Source organism: Giraffa tippelskirchi, chromosome 6 (assembly GCF_054371585.1).
Source record: "Giraffa tippelskirchi isolate mGirTip1 chromosome 6, T2T-mGirTip1v1.2.pri, whole genome shotgun sequence".
Classification (NCBI taxonomy): Eukaryota; Metazoa; Chordata; class Mammalia; order Artiodactyla; family Giraffidae; genus Giraffa; species Giraffa tippelskirchi.
The window spans coordinates 45,907,410-45,929,374 of record NC_137280.1 but is presented as its reverse complement, the minus strand read 5'-3'; the positions used below and the strand labels follow the sequence as shown (position 1 = coordinate 45,929,374).

General features: G+C 40.1%; 1 protein-coding gene across 2 annotated transcripts in view; it reads left to right on the top strand.

Annotated features, from left to right (window-relative positions):
- The window catches only part of PREX2 (phosphatidylinositol-3,4,5-trisphosphate dependent Rac exchange factor 2), a 278,656-nt gene that overhangs the window by 146,127 nt on the left and 110,564 nt on the right, over positions 1 to 21,965 (top strand). For both annotated transcript variants that reach the window (XM_081501827.1, XM_081501826.1), the window contains 5 exons: positions 1,429 to 1,546; positions 3,691 to 3,875; positions 6,252 to 6,413; positions 14,984 to 15,203; positions 15,751 to 15,958. In XM_081501827.1, coding sequence (XP_081357953.1) covers positions 1,429 to 1,546; positions 3,691 to 3,875; positions 6,252 to 6,413; positions 14,984 to 15,203; positions 15,751 to 15,958 — 893 coding nt within the window. The remainder of the gene's footprint in view (positions 1 to 1,428; positions 1,547 to 3,690; positions 3,876 to 6,251; positions 6,414 to 14,983; positions 15,204 to 15,750; positions 15,959 to 21,965) is intronic.

Below are 21,965 nucleotides of genomic sequence, written 5' to 3'. Positions count from 1 at the left end.
CAGGCTCCTCCATCCATGGGATTTTCTAGGCAAGAGTACTGGAGTGAGTTGCCATTCCCTTCTCCAGGGGATCTTCCCAACCCAGGGATTGAACCCAAGTCTCCCAAATTGCAGGCTTTACCATCTGAGCCACCAGGGAAGCCCTTAATGATGTATAAGTGAAATGAAAGTCTCTCAGTCATGTCTGATTCTTTGTGACCCCGTGGACTATACAGTCCATGGAATTCTCCAGGCCAGAATACTGGAGTGGGTAGCCTTTCCCTTCTCCAGGGGATCTTCCCAACCCAGGGATCGAACTCAGGTCTTGTGCATTGCAGGCAGATTCTTTACCAGCTGAGCCCCAAGGGAAGCCCAAGAATACTGGAGTGGGTAACCTATCCCTTCTCCAGCAGATCTTCCTGACCCAGGAATCGAACCGAGGTCCCTGCGTTGCAGGCAGATTCTTTACCAACTGAGCTATCAGGGAAGCCTTTAATAATGTATAGCACTACAATAATTAAACACAATTGTGAAGATGGATAATACAAATTATATCACACTTCAGTCATGCAACTCATCTTACCATCCTACCTAGGAAAACTACAAACATTAAAGTAATGCAACCCTGAAAACATTTACTTGGTAGCCATTTCATCTTTCTCATTTATCTAAATAATATGGGGAACTGCTACTTAAATTAAAATATAGGATCATTTATGACATAGAAGGATTAAAAGGTAGTTATATCAGTTGGGAACCCCATGAGTCAAAAGATATTCTTCCAGTTTTCTTATTGGTTGGATTCACGAAAAACATTAAGTGTGTTTGAAACATGGGTGACTGTTAAGAGAGCTTTTTAGAGACTTCCCTGGTGGCCCAGGGGTTGCAACTTCGCCTTCCAATGCAGGGGGTGCAGGTTCGATCTCTGGTGAGGGAACTAAGATCCCACATGCCTCATGGCCAAAAACTAAAACGTAAAACAGACAGAACACTGTAACAAAGACTTTAAAATTGGTCTACATTAAAAACATTTTTTTAAAGAAGTACATTTAAATCATCTGTACAGTTATAGATGACTACTTCTTCAGAAAAGTGTCCATCTATTATTTATTTTGTTTACAAATGTAATTTATAGTTCATTGTAAGATATACTTGAGTCATTTGAGTAAGACATTGGGGAAATACATCTTATTTAAAAACCTATCTTTGGAAGAAAAGAAACCTCAATCTTAAAAAGGTCAGTTTGTTAAAAAAAAAAATATCAATTGCCATTGACTTCCTGTCAGTTTTGGACATTGACTTTCCTTCTCTTTCAAATTTTATTGTATTTAAACTAGAAGGGTGAATAAGATTGTCAGCTCTTCTTCTGAAGCACATTTATGAAATGGACATGCATTTTAGGAAGCACTGATATTAAATATCTCTGAGGTTTCTTTCCTTCATTTCCAGCAAGATTCCATACAGTGGGTTTATAATAGTGTTGAGAGCGCTCAGGAAGACCTTCAGAAGTCCAACTCCAAACCGCCAGGAGATGAAGCAGGGGATTCCTTTGACTGTAAAGTAGAAGGTGGGTTTCTTCTCCTCCTCTTGGGCTTATAGGATTCTTTGTCAGTGTGCCATTGCCGAGTCCCAGTTATTAAAAACCTTATATGTTCAGGTCACTACATTAGTCATCATCTCAAATAGACGTCACGTCAAATCTGTAAGTCATAATTGCTCATGGCTAACATGGAATAGCTTCGACATTTTCTTAGGCACTCTGTTAGATATTTTACATGTCTTACCTCATCAGCTCATCAGAAATGAAGCTCTATTTCGTTGTTCAGTCACTCAGTCATGTCCAACTCTTTTCTACCCCATGGACTGCAGCACACCAGACTTCCCTGTCCTTCACCATCTCCCAGAGTTTGCTCAAACTCATGTCCATTGAGTCAGTGATGCCATCCAACCATCTCATTCTCTGTCATCCCCTTCTCCTCCTGCCTTCAATCTTTGCCAGCATCAGGGTCTTCCCAGTGAGCTGGCTCTTTGCATCAGCTGGTCAAAGTACTGGAGCTTCAGCTTCAGCATCACTCTTTCCAATGAATATTCAGGGTTGATTTCTTTTCAGATTGACTGGTTTGATCTCCTTGTAGTCCAAGGGACTCTCGGTAGTCTTCTCCAGCACCACAGTTCAAAAGCATCAAAATTATCATCACCCTAATTTTATGGAGAAGAAATTGAGGCCCATGGAGGTTAATGAATGTGCCCAAGCTAGTAGTGGTAGAATGAGGATTCAAACCCCAGCTATAATGTGGTTCCTTGTTTTGAGTTTAAATGTTGTGTTGACCTTCCCACTCCAATCACTTAAGTAAGATGGAGATACAGAGGCTCAGCCCCACCTTGATCTACTGGGTGAGAATCTCAATTTTAGCAAGATAATATCTGTATGTACAGTAAAATTTGAGAAGCCCTAGTTTAGAAAGTTCATAGTTCCTTTGAAAATATGTTTTTTTCTGCTCTTGCCTATTTTATATTTACTGGTCCTCCTATTATTCTAGGGATTAATTGTTTAAAGTAAACTGGTACTGTATTTTTACTTAGTATTTACTATTAGATTCCTCAGCACTGTCTTGCTTGAGACTACATTTTTTTTTTTTTTCACTAGCTGACTGATTGTTGGCCGAAAACCTATAGGAATATATTCAGGATGGAAATTTTATTACAGTCAACAGTGATACATTTTCTCAATGAGTTAGCCTCAGAAGATGCTGTTTGGGAAAATTCAGGCACTCTCTGCTGATAAAATAACTATTGCATCCCCTTTCTGCTTCTTCAGTATGATTTTCTGTATTTTTTCTGCTTTGAGAAAATATTCATCAAGTGTTTGAGGCAGTTTTAGGAACCCTGACTTGAAGCTATGCATGATTTTAATGAAAAAGTTATATGTTTCATGTTGATACAGATATAAATAGGCATGCATATGGTCCGTAGATCAAAACTGGGTGTGCAAAGATAAAACTAGTCATGTTAGAATGGTAACTTTTGGATCAGTCAATCATGTATTTTTTTTCAATGTTCTTCTTTTTAAAGACGTTAGCTAGATACTTCATTTAGCACATCAGATTTCAGTTCAGTTCAGTTCAGTTGCTCAGTCATGTCCAACTCTTTGCGACCCTATGAACTGCAGCATGCCAGGCCTCCCTGTCCATCACCAACTCCCAGAGTTTACCCAAACTCATGTCCATTGAGTCGGTGATGCCATCTAACCATCTTATCCTCTGTCATCCCCTTCTCCTCCTGCCTTCAATATTTCCCAACATCAGGGTCTTTTCAAATGAGTCAGCTCTTTGCATCAAGTGGCCAAAGTATTGGAGTTTCAGCTTCAACATCAGTCCTTCCAATGAACACCCAGGACTGATTTCCTTTAGGATGGGCTGGTTGGATCTCCTTGCAGTCCAAGGGACTCTCAAGAGTCTTCTCCAACACCACAGTTCAAAAGCATCAATTCTTTGGCTCTCAGCTTTCTTTATAGTCCAACTTTCACATCCATACATGACCACTGGAAAAACCATAGCCTTGACTAGACGGACCTTTGTTGACAAAGTAATGTCTCATCAGATTTAGTCACCCTTTAAAAAACTCTAAAAGTTATTCAGAGAGACTCGGATTATTTGAAGAGACTAAAAAACCCTTTCTAAATTTGCTGAATTAAAGTCGTCTTTGTTCCAGAGGTAATTGACAAGTTCAACACCATGGCCATCATTGACGGGAAGAAGGAGCACGTGAGTCTGACGGTGGACAACGTGCACCTGGAGTATGGTGTCGTGTATGAGTATGACAGCACCGCTGGGATCAAGTGCAATGTGGTGGAGAAGATGATCGAGCCCAAAGGCTTCTTCAGCCTCACTGCCAAGGTACGAGCGATTCTATCAGAGAAAGATATTATGTTCTCAGTAAAATAACTGAAGTCCTCGCCCACCCCCACTTTAAAAATTGAAATAGCTGTGAATGCTTCAGCTGTCCACTCATTCAGTTTCTCTTTCTTGTTCTTTTTTTCCCCCGTTACTCAACTGTGTATAGTCTTTTTTTTTTTTTTAATTGACCTCTTTTGGAGCACACTGTTATGTTAAATGGGCGGCTTGCCCAGGCGAGCATTAGTTGATTTGGCAAAGGTTCTCTGCATTTAGTAAGTTTGCTATGTCTGTGAATTCAGTATCGTGAAAACGTTTCAGATGGTTTTCATGACAGATGGTGCTTTCCTAAATGTACATAAGCCTCTGAAGAATATTTGAAGTTGTAAAATGCATTCAAATTCTGTAAGGCTCATGTTTATTTCATACAGTTTCTTGAAGCTTAGAGATTAGTTTATGAAGAGATCTTCAGGTGTGTATATAATTCTTAGTTGTGAAGGGTCTTGTCTTTAGTCCTTAAAGCAAGACAGGGAGGGAGGAAGAGGATCTTCTTCCAAATGGATAAAACACATTGTAAATAAGAGGTCACCCTGTGTTTGCTTTTTGGGATTCTTCCACAAGGTAAGTCGGTCAGACTCCTATTGCATCCTCTGCAGGTCAGAACTTTTGTGTTCCATCTACTTTTACATCACCCTGGGATGATTCAGGTACAACAAGAAATATGTGTCTTCACCACCTTTATTTCTTCATTTCAGTTCGTGTTTCAAATGTGTATAGTTGAGATAGATCTAGTAATAATAGCAGGTATTTTTTAAATTTCAGTGGAAGAAAATAATAGAAAAATCCAAATGCACTATTTCAAAAATAATTATTTTATATTTTTGTTTTATATTCTGAAAGTCAATTTCTTGTTTCATTTGTTTTTTTAAATTTAATTGGAGGGTAATTGCTTTACAATATGAAAGTCAGCATCTTAAAAATATCCCATCATTATGATGACATTATACCACTATATGTATCTATTGATAGAGAATCTATAGTTTCAAAATTCAACCCATTCCCAACTATTAATACATTATATTACTGAGATCTATAGAAGAGTTTGGGACCAGCTTATTGTAATTATTTTATATCATTTTCTAACTTTTTGAAATTTACAAAATTACATGGGTTATTTTATATAAGACAACTGTACAACTTAATACTGTATATATTTCTATTTTACACATGGAGAAAATCAAAGAAATTAAGAAATTTAACCAAGACCACACTGCTAATGATAAAGTGAGCTCTGATTTCTAGACTAGTGATTAAACCAAAAACTCACACTCCATATTCTGCGAGACAGGAAAATGGAGGTGGTGAGGGAGCTCAAATAAACATAGCATCTATACATTGTCTATCTCACACTATATTATAAAAATCTCATGCAAAGTTGTAATCAGTCATTGTGATCTTTGAACAATCATAAATGCTACATATAAGTAATGTGCGTGCTAAGTTGCTTCAGTCGTGTCCAACTCTTTGTGACCCTATGGACCATAACCCACCAGGCTCCTCTGTCCATGGAATTCTCCAGGCAAGAATACTGGAGTGGGTTGCCATTCCCTTCTCCAGGGGATCTTTCCAACCCAGGGATTGAACCTGCATCTATTATGTCTCCTGCATTGGCAGGTGGGTTCTTTACCACTAGCACCACCTGGGAAGCCAACATATAAATAATACACATAATTAATTCTCTGTTCATTGGAAATTCTCAGTGATTCATGATGTACACACGCACATGCTGCCTTATAATCAATTCAGATAGCAAAAAGATTTGCTAATTGAACACATCATATGAATGCTTTTATCTGCTGCTTTTATCAGATAGAGTTCAGACACTGGAAGCAACGTTGTTTTTTAACTTTGGCAAGAGAAAGTCTCATTTATTCCATCCTTCTTCGAACATTTGTTATTATAAATGCACTCTCTGTACCAGGCTCTCAGTAGCAAGAAAGGATATGGTTTTCCTTAGTTTTTGTTGTTCTACTACCAAGTTGAGGGGAAAAAAAAATGTTCTGAATAACTCTGACTAAAATATGGGCTAGGCAGTGTGTTCCCACATCAGAGTGTACTGATTTATTCAGCAGGGCGTCTTTGAAGTCCCCTCACCTCCCTCAGGCAGTCTTTTATAGCCAGCAGAAGGGAAAACAGGAGATGCCAGACACACAAGTCCATCACTTCACTGCCAGGGTTTATTGAACACAGAAATCCCAGGCAGCTAAAAGAAGCACACTGGGGAAAAAAACCCTATGTTGTGGAATCGTGAACATTTTATTTGGCTGATTTTGAAAGTTTTATTTTCTTGTTCTGTGTTGTGTGTGTGTGTGTCTACAGATTCTTGAAGCCCTGGCTAAAAGCGATGATCATTTTGTACAAAACTGCGCCAGCCTTAGCTCTTTGAATGAAGTGATTCCTACTGACCTTCAAAGTAAATTCAGTGCCATTTGTAGTGAAAAAATTGAGCGCATATGTCAGAGAATATCCAGTTATAAAAAGGTAAAATAAAGGCTCTGTGTATTTTACACGTGATTATTATTTAAATTATTATTGTAATGTCAAATTTAATTTAGCGTTTGATTTTTTATTCCTTATTTATGTACTAGTTTATTGAAATAATGATAAGATTTATATAGCATTTTAGAGTTTTTCAAATGCCTTAATATCCTTTACCTCATTTGATCTTTGTAAGCTAAGTCATTATTTCATATTTTCCTATAATAACCGAGACCTAGAGAATTAAATTGTGATTCCCAGGTGGTGCAGTGGTAAAGAATCCGCCGGCCAGTGCAGGAGAAGTAGGAGATGTGCCTTCAATCCCTGGGTTGGGAAGATCCCCTGGAGGAGGAAATGGCAACCCACTCCAGTATTCTTGCCTGAAAATTCCATGGACAGAGGAGCGAGGCGGGCTACCATCCATGGTGTCGCAAAGAGTCGGACAGGGCTGAGCATGCATGCCTGCATTAATGCAAAGAATTAAATGACTTACTGGCAAGTATAGAGTTGGGATGTTAATCCAAACCACCTAATTCTGAAGTCAGATTTTAAAATGATACAGTAGTTGTTCTTTCCCTGTTCTCTGAACAGAGGGAACAGCGTCCTCAATCAGAAAGTACTTGGAACACAGGCTGCTTCCTTAATTTTGTGTATTAATTGAGCACCTTTTATGTGTGAATCAGTTTTGGTTCCAGGAATATGGCAGAGAAGATTCTTCCCTCATGATGCTTCCATTTGAGTGGGGGAGAGAGCAACGAAGTAAATACATGTCTACAAAGGGGGAAAATAAACTATTGAAGAGAATTATGAGGATAGCCATGGTGGAAAGTACCAGTGTGGGAACTCTGAACTGGGTAGCTAGAGAAAGCATCCTTAGGAAAGCTTGTATCTAAACGACAAGCAGAACTCTTCCTCCAAATGGGAGGAAGAAGCCTCCAGGTAGACAGAACAGCTGGTGGTGGTGTTCAGTTGCCAAGTCGTGTCCAACTCTTCATGACCCCATGGACTACAGCATACCAGGCCTCCCTGTCCCTCACGATCTCCCGAGATTCACCTGTGTTCATGTCCATTCAATTGGTGATGCCACCCAACCATTTCATCCTCTGTTGCTCTCTCCTCATTCTGCCTTCAGTCTTTCCCAGCATTAAAGTCTTTTCCAATGAGTCAGCTGTTTGCATCAGATGGCCAAAGTATTGCAGCTTCAGCTTCAGTATCAGTCCTTTAGGCCTCAAAGCAGAAAGAAGGCCAGGGTGTCAAGTGGAAAGAGATTAGTCCTAAGGGCGGAGGCTTCGGCAGGGACCAGCATGAGATGCTGTGAAACTCTGTACCTTTCAGGACTTTGGATTTTCTTCTTACATCAACGAGAAGTTGGAAGTTTTTAGATATAATGGTGGCTTCATTTAACGTAGGTTTTTAAAAAGTCATGCTGGGAACTTCCCTGGCGGTGCAGTGGTCAACATTTTGCCTGCCAGTGCAGGGGTGAGGGTCCAATCCCGGGTCAGGGAGCTGAGTCCCCACATGCCTTGTCACCCAAAACCAAAACATAAAACAGAAACAGTATTGTAACAGACTTAATAAAGATGGTCTACATCACATCCAAAAAAAAAAAAAATAGTGCTGACTCCCCTGTAGGAACAGATTGCAAGGTGCAATTTTGCAATCTAGAGAGGTGTGTCCTGATGGTGGTGGCATGGACTCTGGTGAAGACAAAGGAGGCAGAGAACATTTAGTGAATTTGACAATATATTTTAGAAACACAGTAAATAAAAATGGATCTCCAAAACATACCTTTTAATATCTTTTAATTTTTTTCTATTTATATCAATGGGAAGATAGCTAATTAAATTATTTTCCTCAAAGTGAGGCTGGGTGCATGGATATTTTGTGTGCGCATGTGTGTGTGAGAGTTTAATAGCCAATGAATGACCTAAAAGGAAGACTCTCCTCACCAAAAAGTGAATTAGCCAAAACCTTGATCTTGAACATCTTGCCTGCAGAAGTGTGACTAAATACATCTCTGTTCTTTAAGCTAGAAAAAAAGAGCTAGAGAGAGACTAGTTGCTTAAAATTTGATGGCCATACTAGGAAATATTTATCCCAGTGTATATGAATATGACTTAACTGACTATGTTTGATATGTAAATAAAAGATAATCCCTTTTGTGTCCAGATACATCCATTTAAAAATAGGCAAATGCGTGAATGAATACCCAAGGAACTTCAATCTTGGTTACCTCAGGTAGGAGAAAGAAAAGAGGACTCACGATGTTTTTCTTTAAGGCCTTCCTATACTGTTTGGCTTGTTAAGTTGAATATATATTGATGTCATAATTTTATGAAGAAAAAATGATATTCAAGATCACTGTATAACTGTCATATCTGTTCACCCTCTTTCTATGACTGCTGTTGACCCCTTTGAGTTTGAGAACGATTCCATGAATATGCCTTGTGAAAGCTGAAGAACAGAAGACTTTCTTTTTACTTCTTCTGTCTCTTTGAGATGTGACAGTTCTTTGAAGTTAAATTTAAAAGCTCTAAACAAATGCAAATTAGTAGTTTCCTTGTGAACACATTTTGAAAAGAGAGTCATTCTACTTCAGAGATGGATCTGTATAAAGTATGGTAGGGTTCAGGCAGATTCTGGTTATCAAACTTGTCACGGTTGTGTGTCTCGTTTTTCTACCTCTTTTTCAATTTCTTCCTGTTTTCTCTCCATTCATTCAAACAACAAAAGCAGTAGAAGTAGCTTAAAGAAATATATGTTGGGGAAGGTAAAATATCTAACTAAAAGCAAAACATTAGGATGAGGGTATATTACATAGGGTATTGATTCAGCTGCTTTAAGAAGGGCCAAGACAACATAGATGTAAAGCAGAAAGTTTATTTCTTACTCTTGTGAAAGCCCAACCAATAGGAGTCCAATGTGGTGGGGCTTGATGATCTTCTAGGGATCCTCCTAAATTTTTTCTCCTCTAGGATATTGCCCTCTTCTACAAAGCCAAAGTTGGCTCACCACCACCATGTCTAAATGAATTCCCCTTAAACAGGTAAAGAGAAAGTAGAGAGTGAATTGCTTCCTTTTGAGGGCAGGACTCAGAAGTTGTACACAGCATCCCTGTTTACATCTTGTTAGAGTTTTAGTGCAATGGAGGCTGGGACATGTAGTCTGAAACTGGGCATCCATGTGCCAAATTAAGGGCTTCACTGGTGGCTCAGCAGTAGAGTCCTCCTGCAGTACAGGAGCTGCAGAAGACTCAGGTTCAGTCCCTGGATCAGGAGGGTCCCCTGGAGGAGTTCATGGCAACCCATGTCTAGCCTGCAGAATCCCATGGACAGAGGAGCCTGACAGGCTACAGTCCATAGGATCGCAAAGAGTCAGACATGACTGAAGCGACTTAGCACGCATGTGCCAAACTAAAGCTTAAGGAACTTTATTACTCAGAGAAAGAGGGAGAGAATGAATACGGAAGGAAAATGAACAGATAAATTTAGAGATAAAGCTATATTAGAGGGACTTCCCTGGTGGTCCAGTGGTTAAAACTTCACCGTCCAGTGCAGGGGGTACGAGTTTGATCCTTGATTGAGGATCTAATATACCATATGTCTCAGGAACAAAAAGACAAACAACAAAAATCCCCCCATAAAACAGAAGCAATGCTGTAGCAAATTCAATAAAGACTTTAAAAATGGTCCACATCAAAAAAGATAATCTTAAAAAAAAAAAACTATTAGAAGACATGGTATAAAAATTTTTTATTTCAAAAAAATTTTTTTAAAAGATGATTTGCATTGGAAAAAAAAAAAGCGTGAGAGAGAGAGAGATGGTCTAGATCATTAGGGAATAAAGGGCTATAGGTAAGTAGGTCCTAAGACTCTACTTACTCAAGTGGCATATTCTGTTTGACCTTCTGCTTCCTGATGTCTAAAATGAAAAGGGAATACTGTCTGTTACATATTTATCAGCATCTCTGTAGTAGATACAAAATTTCTTAAGAGAAGCAGAACTTTTCTTGGATTGAGTTCTAAATGAAATCTCTCACCCTGAGTTTCAAAGAGGCAACACCAGGAATGTCAGGGCAGTGCGCATAAACACAGCCCTGCAAAAGAAGCAGACATCCATTTTATGTGGCAGATATGTTTAATGCATTCCTTAATGAAATATCAGAGGTCAAAAAACTGAAGTCCACAAAAGCAAATTTGTTGCAGTATGGGACAGGAAGACTAGGAAATTACTTACTAGATGTGTACCTTTTGTGTAGGCAATAGGGCCTTATGTCAATTATTTGAAGAAGACTGCCCTCCCCGACATACTGTCTACTTGATAAGAAAGGTCAAAAATTCATGAAGCAATGATAATACTCATTAGCCTCCTCAGAGGTGTTGCCATAATGGTTGAATATGCTGGCACTCAGCACCGCGCTCTACATACTAGTCCTTCCTGCAGTTATGGAGCCCCCAACAGTTTTTGGGAGTGCACAACAGTTTATAACAGTTAACATCAGGCATTGTGTACCATGGTTTGGGCTTCCTGGGTGGGGTCAGTGGTAAAGAATCCTCCTGCCAATGCAGAAGATGCAGGAGACATGGGTTTGATCCCTGGGTTGGGAAGATCCCTGGAGAAGGAAATGGCGATCCACTCCAGTATACTTGCCTAGAAAATCCCATGGACAGAGGAGCCTGGCAGGCGATAGTCCATGGGGTTGCAAAAGAGTCAGACAGGACTTGGCAACTAAACAACAACAATAAGACGTATTTTGCAGTTTGCCTGTGTTGTGTAATCTTACCAACACGGTGGTATGAGACACATTTCCTTGATGAAGTGACTGAAGCTCAGAGTGGTCAGCTAACTTCCCCAAAGGCACACAGCTGGGAACAGCAGGGGAATTTGAACCTTGTTCCCTTTTATTCTAAACTGATTGTTTACCTGTATTTGTTACTCTGCTATACAGCTTCTATGCTAAACAGCATGGTTCTGACTGCAAATGAGTGCATATGCAGTTGCTTAGATGTGTCCTGCTCTTTGTCCTGTTTCCATTGCCAGGCTGCTGCCATCAGGTTTGAGTTTTTGGCCAGTGCTACAGGCCACAGATGTTCAGACTTTTCTGGGGACCCAAGTGAACCCTAAGTGGGCATTTAATCCCCATGGGGCAGGAAGTGTGGGCGATGGATCCAGATGCAAAACTATGCACTGTTTGGAGGAACACGCTGACTCTCTATTGGCCTGAGGACTTTAAAAAATTCTGGATTCCCTCTCCTGTTTCCAAATAATTCCATAATTGGGCTTATTTTTGGCAATGGGAATACTTCTTCCATATAAATATTTAATGAGGTTTCAAGAGATAGTTCCTGTTTACACAAAAATACTACCTGTAGGGACAGGAGTTGTATCTCCAGCACAACCCAGGATCATGCATAGATGCTTCTCTTCATTAAAAAAAAATAAAATGAATAGTTGACTAAAATGAAAGAAGGAGAGAGAAGGCTACCTGCCTATTACAGTGGATGCTGTGACATAATGAAATTGATCTCTGTGCTTTTGTGTGTGCCTTGGGAGCCTGATCTAAGGTGTTTATCTTGCAACTACAGTGGGAAAGAACTTCTGAGCGAAACTGCATCTGGCCTTAAATTCTGGGTCTTTCCAAGAGAAGTCACAGTTTCTTTAGTAATAAAGAGAGAGTAATAGATCTCTATTTACTAGAGATTTGCATGCATGAAGTCACTTCAGCCGTGTCCAACTCTACGCAACCCTATAAACCATAGCCGGCGAGTCTCCTCTGTCTATAGGATTCTCCAGGCAAGAAGACTGGAGTGGGTTGCTATGGCCCCCTCCAGGTGATCTTCCTGACCCAGGGATCGAAGCCGTGTGTCTTACATCTACCTACACTGGCAGGTTCTTTACTGCTAGCGCCACCTGAGAAGCCCTACTAGAGGTTTACTAAATGTTAATAGATTGATTAATTCTCAGGACTTCCCTGGTAGTGCAGTAGCTCAAATTCCACGCTCCCGATACAGGGGGCCCAGGTTCGATCCCTGGTCAGGGACTTAGATCCCACATGCCGCAACTGAGAGTTTGTGTGCCACAACTTAAAAAAAAAGAAAAAATAGATCCTGCATGCCTCAACTAAAGATTCCATGTGCTGCAACTAACAGACCTGGCACAGCCAAATAAATAAATAAATATTTTAAAAAGTAGATCAATAATTCTCTAAATGCCTTTCTGTCTTTCAGTGTTTAGGCTATTTTCACTATGCTGTGCTGTCCTTAGTCGCTCAGTCATGTCCAACTCTTTGTGACCCCATGGACTGTAGCCAGGCTCCTCTGTCCGTGGAATTCTTCAGTCAAAAAGACTAGAGTGGGCTGCCTTGCCCTCTTCCAGGGGATCTTCCCAACCAAGGGATCGAACCCCAGTCTCCAGCATTGCAGATGGATTCTTTACCATCTGAGCCAACAGGGAAGCCCAAGAATACTGGAGTGGGTAGCCTATCCCTTCTCCAGGGGACCTTCCCGACCCAGGAATTGAACCAGGATCTCCTGCATTGCAGGGGGATTCTTTACCAGCTGAGCTACCAGAGAATGGGACCATTTTTCACTATATATCATTATCAAATATCTTAATAATTTGTTAATAGATTCCTGCATTTTAGTCCAGTTCCATTCAGAGTCCTACTGTGTGCTAGCACTTTGCTGAGCTTCATAGCTTCTGACATATGATTTGAAAGCATAGTTTAATATATACATAAGATCATATTCTAATATGATGTGATTTTTAAGCTTATAAGATGTGATTTTTTATGTCACATCTTTATTCTTGAATTTAACCTAGAAAAGTCTCTAAGTCCATTTCCTCCTCCAGAGGATCTTCCTGACCCAGGGATCAAACCCTTGTCTCGTATGTCTCCTGCATTGGCAGGTGGATTTTTTACCACTAGCACCACCTGGGAAGCCCTTCAATTTTGGGGAAGACGTACCCTGGTGGCCCAGGTGGTAAAGAATCTGCTTTCAATGGGTTCAACCTGGATTCGATCCCTGGGTTGGGAAGAGCCCCTGGAGGAGGAAATGGCAACCCATTTCAGCATTCTTGCATGGAGAATCCCCATGGACAGAGGAGCCTGATGGGCTACTGTCCGTGGGGTCACAAAGAGTTGGACACGACTGAGTGACTAAGAACACACATGCAACTGAAACAGGGAGCTGGTGGCTCTCAGTCTTTTGCTTGTGAAACTATAATCTACTTCATCTCTGTGAGATTTTTGTGTGTGGTACACAAGACAGATGTCAGCATCACCCTCGTGGAGTTCACATATGCTCAGGGAGAGGGAAGTAAGAAAGTTATTCATAATTGCATGGGGGAGTTACAGAGTGCTGTAACCTAACACCTAACACCAGGAAAAGTGAACTTAGACTGGCACTCAAGAAACATCTCTTGACAATTTCACAGAACTTGAAAGTGCATAGGAGTAAGTTTGGAAATGAAGGAAGAATATTCTAGTGACATTGAACAGTTTGTACCAGGATCTCCAGAAAGTAGACAGTATGGGAGAGGAACTAAGTGCAAGCCAGGGGAGCAAGGGGAAGAGAGCTTGAGATAGATAAGCCGGGTATGGATCAGACTTTAATTGGCCGTGTAGACCATGGCGGGCTTCCCAGGTGGTGCTAGTGGTAAAGAACTTGCCTGTCAATGTAGGAGATATAAGCTTATTGAATCTGCCAATGTGGGTTCTATTCCTGGGTTGGGAAGATCCCCTGAAGGAAGGCATGGCAACCCACTCCAGTATTCTTGCCTGGAGAATCCTATAGACAGAAAAGCCTGGTGGGCTATAGTTCATATAGTCGCAAAGAGTCGGAGTGGACTGAATGACTTAGCATGCACGTAAACCATGGCACATCTAGACCATGGATGGATTGCAAAGTTTTAAGTCATCGAATGGCTATCTGAGGAAGCTGTGTAAATTCCTTGAGCATCACTTTATTCTCAATGGTGTAGAAGCAGAATCCACACCAGTCTTCAGGCTGATCCTGACCCAAGGCTCAGCAGGATTAGTAGAAACCATGGAAGGTACAGTCTGTTCTGCCTCAGGGATACCACCGCAGAGCTTTGCTGTCTAGCCTGTTCACAGACTCAGGTCTGGGTCAGCTTTCTCAGTGTTTGGAATAATCCTTCTTCTTCTACCCTTGACCTGACAGCTATGCTATTCTGCCAGCTTGCCTTGCTTTAAATATTGTGTTCCTATCTTGGTGTCCTAGGACACCAATTCGAATTCTCTCTCTGACTCTCAGCTGCTAGGAGCCTGTGGATTTGAGCCCTAGTAAGTGGTATTGATCACTTAAATTCATTTCTTTTACCGCTTAGCTTGCAGTCAGAGTTTCAAAGGCATCCATTGCATTTGCTGCCTCTGTTGCTTTGCTTTTCTAAGACTGTATGGGTTTTAAAGTAATGACTTAATTTCAACAACTTATAATTTATTCCAGTTGACATGATTTAATTTTCTTTTGACTTTGCTGTGGATGACAGGAGTGAAATGTTTGATTATCACAGCATGTTTAACTGCTTTCTCTTTCTTCTTTCATTTACAGTTTTCTCGTGTACTAAAGAATAGAGCCTGGCCCACCTTTAAACAGGCCAAATCTAGAATCTCCCCTCTGCACAGCAGTGACTTCTGTCCCACCAACTGCCATGTCAATGTGATGGAAGTTTCTTATCCCAAAACATCAACATCCCTGGGGAGTGCGTTTGGTGTTCAGTTGGATAGTAGGAAGCATAATTCTCAGGATAAAGAAAATAAATCTGAACAAGGTAGGTTAGCTTTTTAAACTTTATCAAATTATGAAAAGTAACTTAGGGAGTCATAACTATTCCCGCATCCCTGGAATTGGATACACTCCTGGCATGTCAGCAAGTCTGAACTAAAGGATTCCTCACTCTAGTCATTTGGATAATTATACATAAGTGTTTGTAGGATGAAAGTGGAGTTATGCATTTTGTATTACTTTTCCTTCAAAAAGAATGATTGTTTTTGGCTTCCTTATACGTCTGATAAGCACAGCTCATCTTTCTTTGAAATCTCTCATCTGAAATGGCCCTGTAACTGTGAGAAAAATATAGGAGGAGCAGCTGCAAGAAAAGCAGAGTACCATCCCATGCCATCAGAGTGGGCCATGGGGTTGAATTGTATCCTAACTTTGAATCTCAATTCCCTGTAAGCATTAATTCTTGAATTAAATTCAGCATTGGATTGGTATTTTATTTTTTGTAAGGTTGAGCATCTAAAATGGATTGCACCGGATTGCTACTGTAAGCTAAAGGTTATAGTTGTTACTATGGAATGATTTTAACTCCTCAGGAAAACTAAGCCCTATGGTGTACATTCAACATACGATCACGACCATGGCGGCCCCTTCAGGTCTGTCTCTGGGACAGCAAGATGGACATGGTCTCCGGTATTTGTTGAAAGAAGAAGACTTAGAAACCCAGGATATCTATCAGAAACTTCTGGGCAAACTTCAGGCTGCACTGAAAGAAGTGGAGATGTGTGTTTGTCAAATAGATGAGTAAGTATTTTATTTACTGACCTGTTAAATGTTCGTGATAAAATAGCTGTAGGAAATGGGACTCTTGAACATCCATTATTCTTTGTAGTGTTTGAAATGTAGGAATTTTTGCTGACCATTTAGATCCTCTTCATTCCATCACCTTAAAAATGATGTGGTTGTTGTTCAAACGATGTCAGTTGCTAAGTGGTGTCTGACCCTTTGTGACCCCATCAACTGCAACATGCCAGGCCACCTGTCCCTCACTATCTCCCAGAGTTTGCCCAAGTTCATGTCCATTGAATCAAAACTTGTCAATTCTGTTGACCTATGTTTTAAGGAAGCATTTAGTACCAGAGAATAACAGACCACCTTACCTGCCTCCTGAAAAATCTTTATGCAGTTCAAGAAGCAACAGTTAGAACTGGATATGGAATAACAGACTGGTTCCAAATCAGGAAAGAAGTACATCAAGGCTGCTATTGTCACCCTACTTATTTAACTTATATGCAGAGTACATCATGCGAAATGCTGGGCTGGATGAAGCATAAGCTGGAATCAAAATTGCTGGGGGAAATATCAATAGCCTCAGATGTGCAGATGACACCACCCTTATGGCAGAAAGCAAGGAAGAACTAAAGAGCCTCTTGATGAAAGTGAAAGAGGAGAGTAAAAAGTTGGCTTAATAGCAAATGAAGCAACTGACAAAGAATTAATCTCAAAAATATACAGGCAGCTCATGCAGCTCAATACCAGAAAAATAAATGACCCAATCAAAAAATTGGCCAAAGAACTAAACAGATATTTCTCCAAAGAAGACATACAGATGGCTAACAAACACATGGAAAGATGCTCAACATCACTCATTATCAGAGAAATGCAAATCAAAACCACAATGAGGTACCATCTCATGCCAGTCAGAATGGCTGCTATCAACAAGTCTACAAACAATAAATGCTGGAGAGGGTGCAGAGAAAAGGGAATCCTCTTACACTGTTGGTGGGAAAGCAAACTAGTACAGCCACTATGGATAACAGTGTGGAGAATCCTTAAAAAACTGGAAATAGAACTGTCATATGACCCAGCAATCCCACTGCTGGGCATACACACCAAGGAAACCAGAATTGAAAGAGACACGTGTACCCCAATGTTCATTGCAGCACTGTTTATAATAGCCAGGACATGTAAGCAACCTAGATGTCCATCGGCAGACGAATGGATAAGACAGCTGTGGTACATATACACAATGGAATATTCCTCAGCTACTAAAAAGCACATTTGAATCAGTTCTAAAGAGGTGGATGAAACTGGAGCCTATTATACAGAGTGAAGTAAGTCAGAAATAAAAACACTGATACAGTGTATTAACACATATATATGGAATTTAGAAAGATGGTAACAATGACCCTATATTTGAGACAGCAAAAGAGACACAGATATAAATAATAGACTTTTGGACTCGGTGGGAGAAGGCGAGGGTGGGATGATTTGAGAGAATAGCATTGAAATGTGTATTATCATGTGTGAAATGGATGACCAGTCCAAGTTCGATGCGTGAAACGGCACTCACAGTTTGTGCACTGAGACAACACAGAGGGATGGGATGGGGAGGGAGGTGAGAGGGGGGCTCAGGATGGGGGAAACACATATACCCATGGCTGATTCATGTCCACGTATGGCAAAAACCACTACAATGTTGTAAAATAATTAGCCTCCAATTAAAATAAATTAAAAAAAAACAAACTCAACATTCAGAAAACTTAGATCCATGGCATCTGGTCCAATCACTTCATGGCAAATAGATGGGGAAACAATGGGAACAGTGAGAAACTTTATTTAGGGGGGGCTCTAAAATCACAGCAGATGGTGACTGCAGCCATGAAATTAAAAGATGCTTGCTCTTTGGAAGAAAAGCTATGATCAACCTAGACAGCATATTAAAAAGCCAGAGATATTACTTTGCCAACAAAGGTCCATCTCATCAAAGCTATGGTTTTTCCAGTAGTCATATATGAATATGAGAGTTGGATTATAAAGAAAGCTGAGGGCCGAAGAATTGATGCTTTTGAACTGTGGTGTTGGAAAAAACTCTTGAGAGTCCCTTAGACTGCAAGGAGATCCAACCAGTTATCCTAAAGGAAATCAAGCCTGAATATTCATTGGAAGGACTGATGCTGAAGCTGAAACTCCAATATTTTGGCCACCTGATATGAAGAACTGACTCACTAGAAAAGACCCTGATGCTGGGAAAGACTGAAGGCAGGAGGAGAAGGGAACAACAGATGATGAGATGGTTGGATGGCATCACTGACTCGATGGACATGGTTTGGGTGCACTCAGGGAGTTGGTGGTGGACAGGGAGGCCTGGCGTGCTACAGTTCATGGGATCGCAAAGAGTCGGCACGACTGAGCGACTGAACTAAACTTAGTACCAGAGAACAATGAAATTCTTTCATACAGAAAACGCTGAGTTTCAGTGTGCAAATGTTCGATTGAACAGTATGATTGGAAAAGTATGAACTGTGTCTAGGGAATTGCTTGTATCTGTTACAGACAAGAATGCAATATTTGGTGGATAGGCACTTGATAGATGTTATGAAAAAATTTAGAATATACTGAATCCTTAACATGTTAAATGAGTAAAAACAAAAGTCTGTGACCCTAGGAATGATCAACACCTGTTTTTCTCTTCTGATTGAATTATTGGTTTACTAAGGAATTATCCAAATCTCTGTGCCAGTAATTTGGAATTTCTTTTTTAATTAAGAACAGAGAAGAGGAAGGAGTTGAATAATATTCTTCCAAAGAGGTCAACTCTGATTCTCATTCCAGAATTTGATGGTTGGAGAACTGCCTGAACTCTGTAGGAAGGTTGGCTATGTCATGGGTATGATTATGATCACATCTAGTCTAGGAAATACAAGATTTTATGAGTTCACTTCCTCATGTATAGAATGGGGTGAATAATAACAAATTGTTGATTTATGGTGAAAATTATAAAAATGATTACAAAGAGGAATCAGCCTAGTGCTTGACATGCTTGCTTATCATTTAGGAGCCTGAAATTGTTGAAAATATCCTAATGGGTAGCATCTGAAAACTGTATCAGGACCATTTTCCTCTTTTTATTGTATTCTCTATGGAGTTGCAGATTTAGATTGGTATCAAATGTGTATTATTTAGTTCACATACATCTTCCATACTTCCATGGATAATTCACATTTGACTTAAAATATTTAAAACTTATCTAAGGCTCTGTTTTAATTAGACTAATGAAATTTTAACTGACACTTTCTCTTGCTTTACACATCTTTGAAATTTAGAGATGGAAATCACCGTATTAGATGCATTATATTTCTAAGATTATCTGTTTATTTATTTAAAAAAAATTTTAAAAATCATTTATTTTTGGCTGTGCTCTGTCTTCATTGCTGTGTGTGCAGGCTTTCTCTAGTTGTGGCAAGGTGAGCAGGGGTTACTCTCTTATTGTGGAGCACAGGCTCTAGGGCACAGGCTCAGTTGCTCTGCCTCAAGTGGAATCTTCCCAGACCAGGGACCAAACCTGTGTCTTCTGTATTGGCAGGTGGATTCTTAACCACTGGACCACCAGGAAGGTCCTAAAATTGTATTTTAATAGTTACTATTTACTGTGCTATTGCTTTCTGACATTTTTATGATTTAATTTAGAAATGAAATTCTGTTTTCCTTTGTCTATTACACTAATTTTTAAAATTACTTTTATCACTTGGTATATTGTGACCATAGCATTTATAGACAAGTTAAACAGTTTGAGATTACTGAGAGAACAGGTGATTATTTTTAAGCAATTTTATGATATTTGGAATTGTTTTAGAATGACAGTATGACAGAGAAGTTAATATTTTAGGACATTATATTTTTCCTTAATAAATAGATTTTATTATTAATATATGTTATACTCTATTTTAGAAGCCAGTCTCTTTTTTTCCCCTGAAGTATTTAGAAAGTCCAGGAGGAAGACTTTTTATTAATAAGGCAATAGATAGTAGCATTGAATCATGTATCTGAGATCTCAAAGGGATTTTAGGAGAGCATCTGGACCAATCCCACACTTACAGTTAAACCAAGAGTTATTATTCCTCCTTTTCAGAGGAGTCCTTTGTCAATGGTAGGATTTTTGATGTACTTGAGTGAACACTGCCTTGTAGACTGGATTTCTAATACACTGACTACCCAGCACTTCCTGGCAGTTGTCCAGGAAGTGGACAACTTTGTCTGTCTTTGTTAATTTATTGACTTTTTTTTACAAGTTCAGCTAAAGTAGATATACTTTCAAGAAAATGGTTAGAGCCAAGGGGCTTCCTGTACTTAGTTTAAAATGCTTATATATTTAAAGCACTAATTTCTGAAAGAGGGTTAAGCTATTTTTATTAACCAAACTACCTAAAATGTTCACCTATTTTTACTTATTATTCTGAAAGCCTTCACCAACTGTGCGTGTTTACTAGGAAAGTGAAGTGAAATGAGCCAGTGATATGAGAAACTTCCTTGGTCTTGTTTGTGTGCACCATATAATTTAATTCTAAATATAAATATGTTTCACCATAATTCAGTGTGTAACCTAATCACTTTAAAATAGTTCGGTCATCCAAGTGCCTGGAGTCCCCCATTGCATCATTCAGAGATGCTGTAGTGGAGCTTGACAAAGCATTTAAAAAGCTAGTTACCAAACAATTTTCTCACCATGTAGAAATTATTCTCTGCAGAGTGAAGAGGCAGATCTCAGATGCTCTGCCAAGTTTTTAAGAGAATTAAAACCTCGAAGCATCTCACTGCTCGCCTTTCTAGAAGTCACTCGTTCCTGAGAAAGGGCCTGGTGCTGAGCCTGTCTAATCATGAAGTCTGGTTTTCCTGTCTCTTGGGAACATGTCTTTTGACATGACATGTAGACATTCCTCTAAATCCTCCTACCTTGTTCAGATCCAAAGATAGAACTAGAGACAGATTTGCTGTCTAGTAGCAGGAAGTAGGCAATGGCACCCCACTCCAGTACTCTTGCCTGGAAAATCCCATGGACGGAGGAGCCTGGTAGGCTACAGTCCATGGGGTCGCTGAGAGTCGGACACGACTGAGCGACTTCACTTTCACTTTTCCCTTTCATGCACTGGAGAAGGAAATGGCAACCCACTCCAGTATTCTTGCCTGGAGAATCCCAGGGATGGCGGAGCTTGGTGGGCTGCCGTCTATGGGGTCGCACAGAGTCGGACACGACTGAAGCGACTTAGCAGCAGCAGGAAGTAAGGTGATGTTATGAATTTCATCAAGACTTGGTGATTCCTGTTCCATTTTGGGAAGCTAATGAAAGGTTGTCGCTGAACCACGAAAGACGCCGGGATTCTTGGCCTCTGGAGGAGAATTCAGTCCGGGGCCAGAGACGAGCCTTGATTGCTCAGAGCTTTTGTGTAGTAAAGTTTTATTACAGTATAAAAGAGATAGAGAAAGCTTCTGACACAGACATCAGAAGGGGGCAGAAAGAGTGCTCCCCTTGCTGGTGTTAGCAATGGAGTTGTATACCTTTTAATTAGTTATTACAATGAATCAAAAGAATGTCTCAAGTTTGTGAAAATTTTACCAGACCCACCCCCACAATTTACATTTTAGGATGACAAGATTGGAATTTAACGATAGAAACATCCTCCAGACCCACTCCCATAATACATTCTAAGATATCAGGATTAGTCAGAAGGTTTTCAGGAAGGAGAAACTGTCCTCCAGAGGGATACATTGTTGTTGTATAATCTGTCAGTTCAGTTCAGTTGCTCAGTTGTGTCCGACTCTTTGTGACCCCATGAATCACAGCATGCCAGGCCTCCCTGTCCATCACCAACTCCCGGACTTTACTCAGACTCATGTCCATCGAGTAGGTGATGCCATCCAGCCATCTCATCCTCTGTCGTCCCCTTCTTCTGCCCCCAATCCTTCCCAGCATCCAGAGTTTAAACTGAATTGTGTAATTGCCTAAGACTAAGGAATGTAGAGGAAAAAAAAA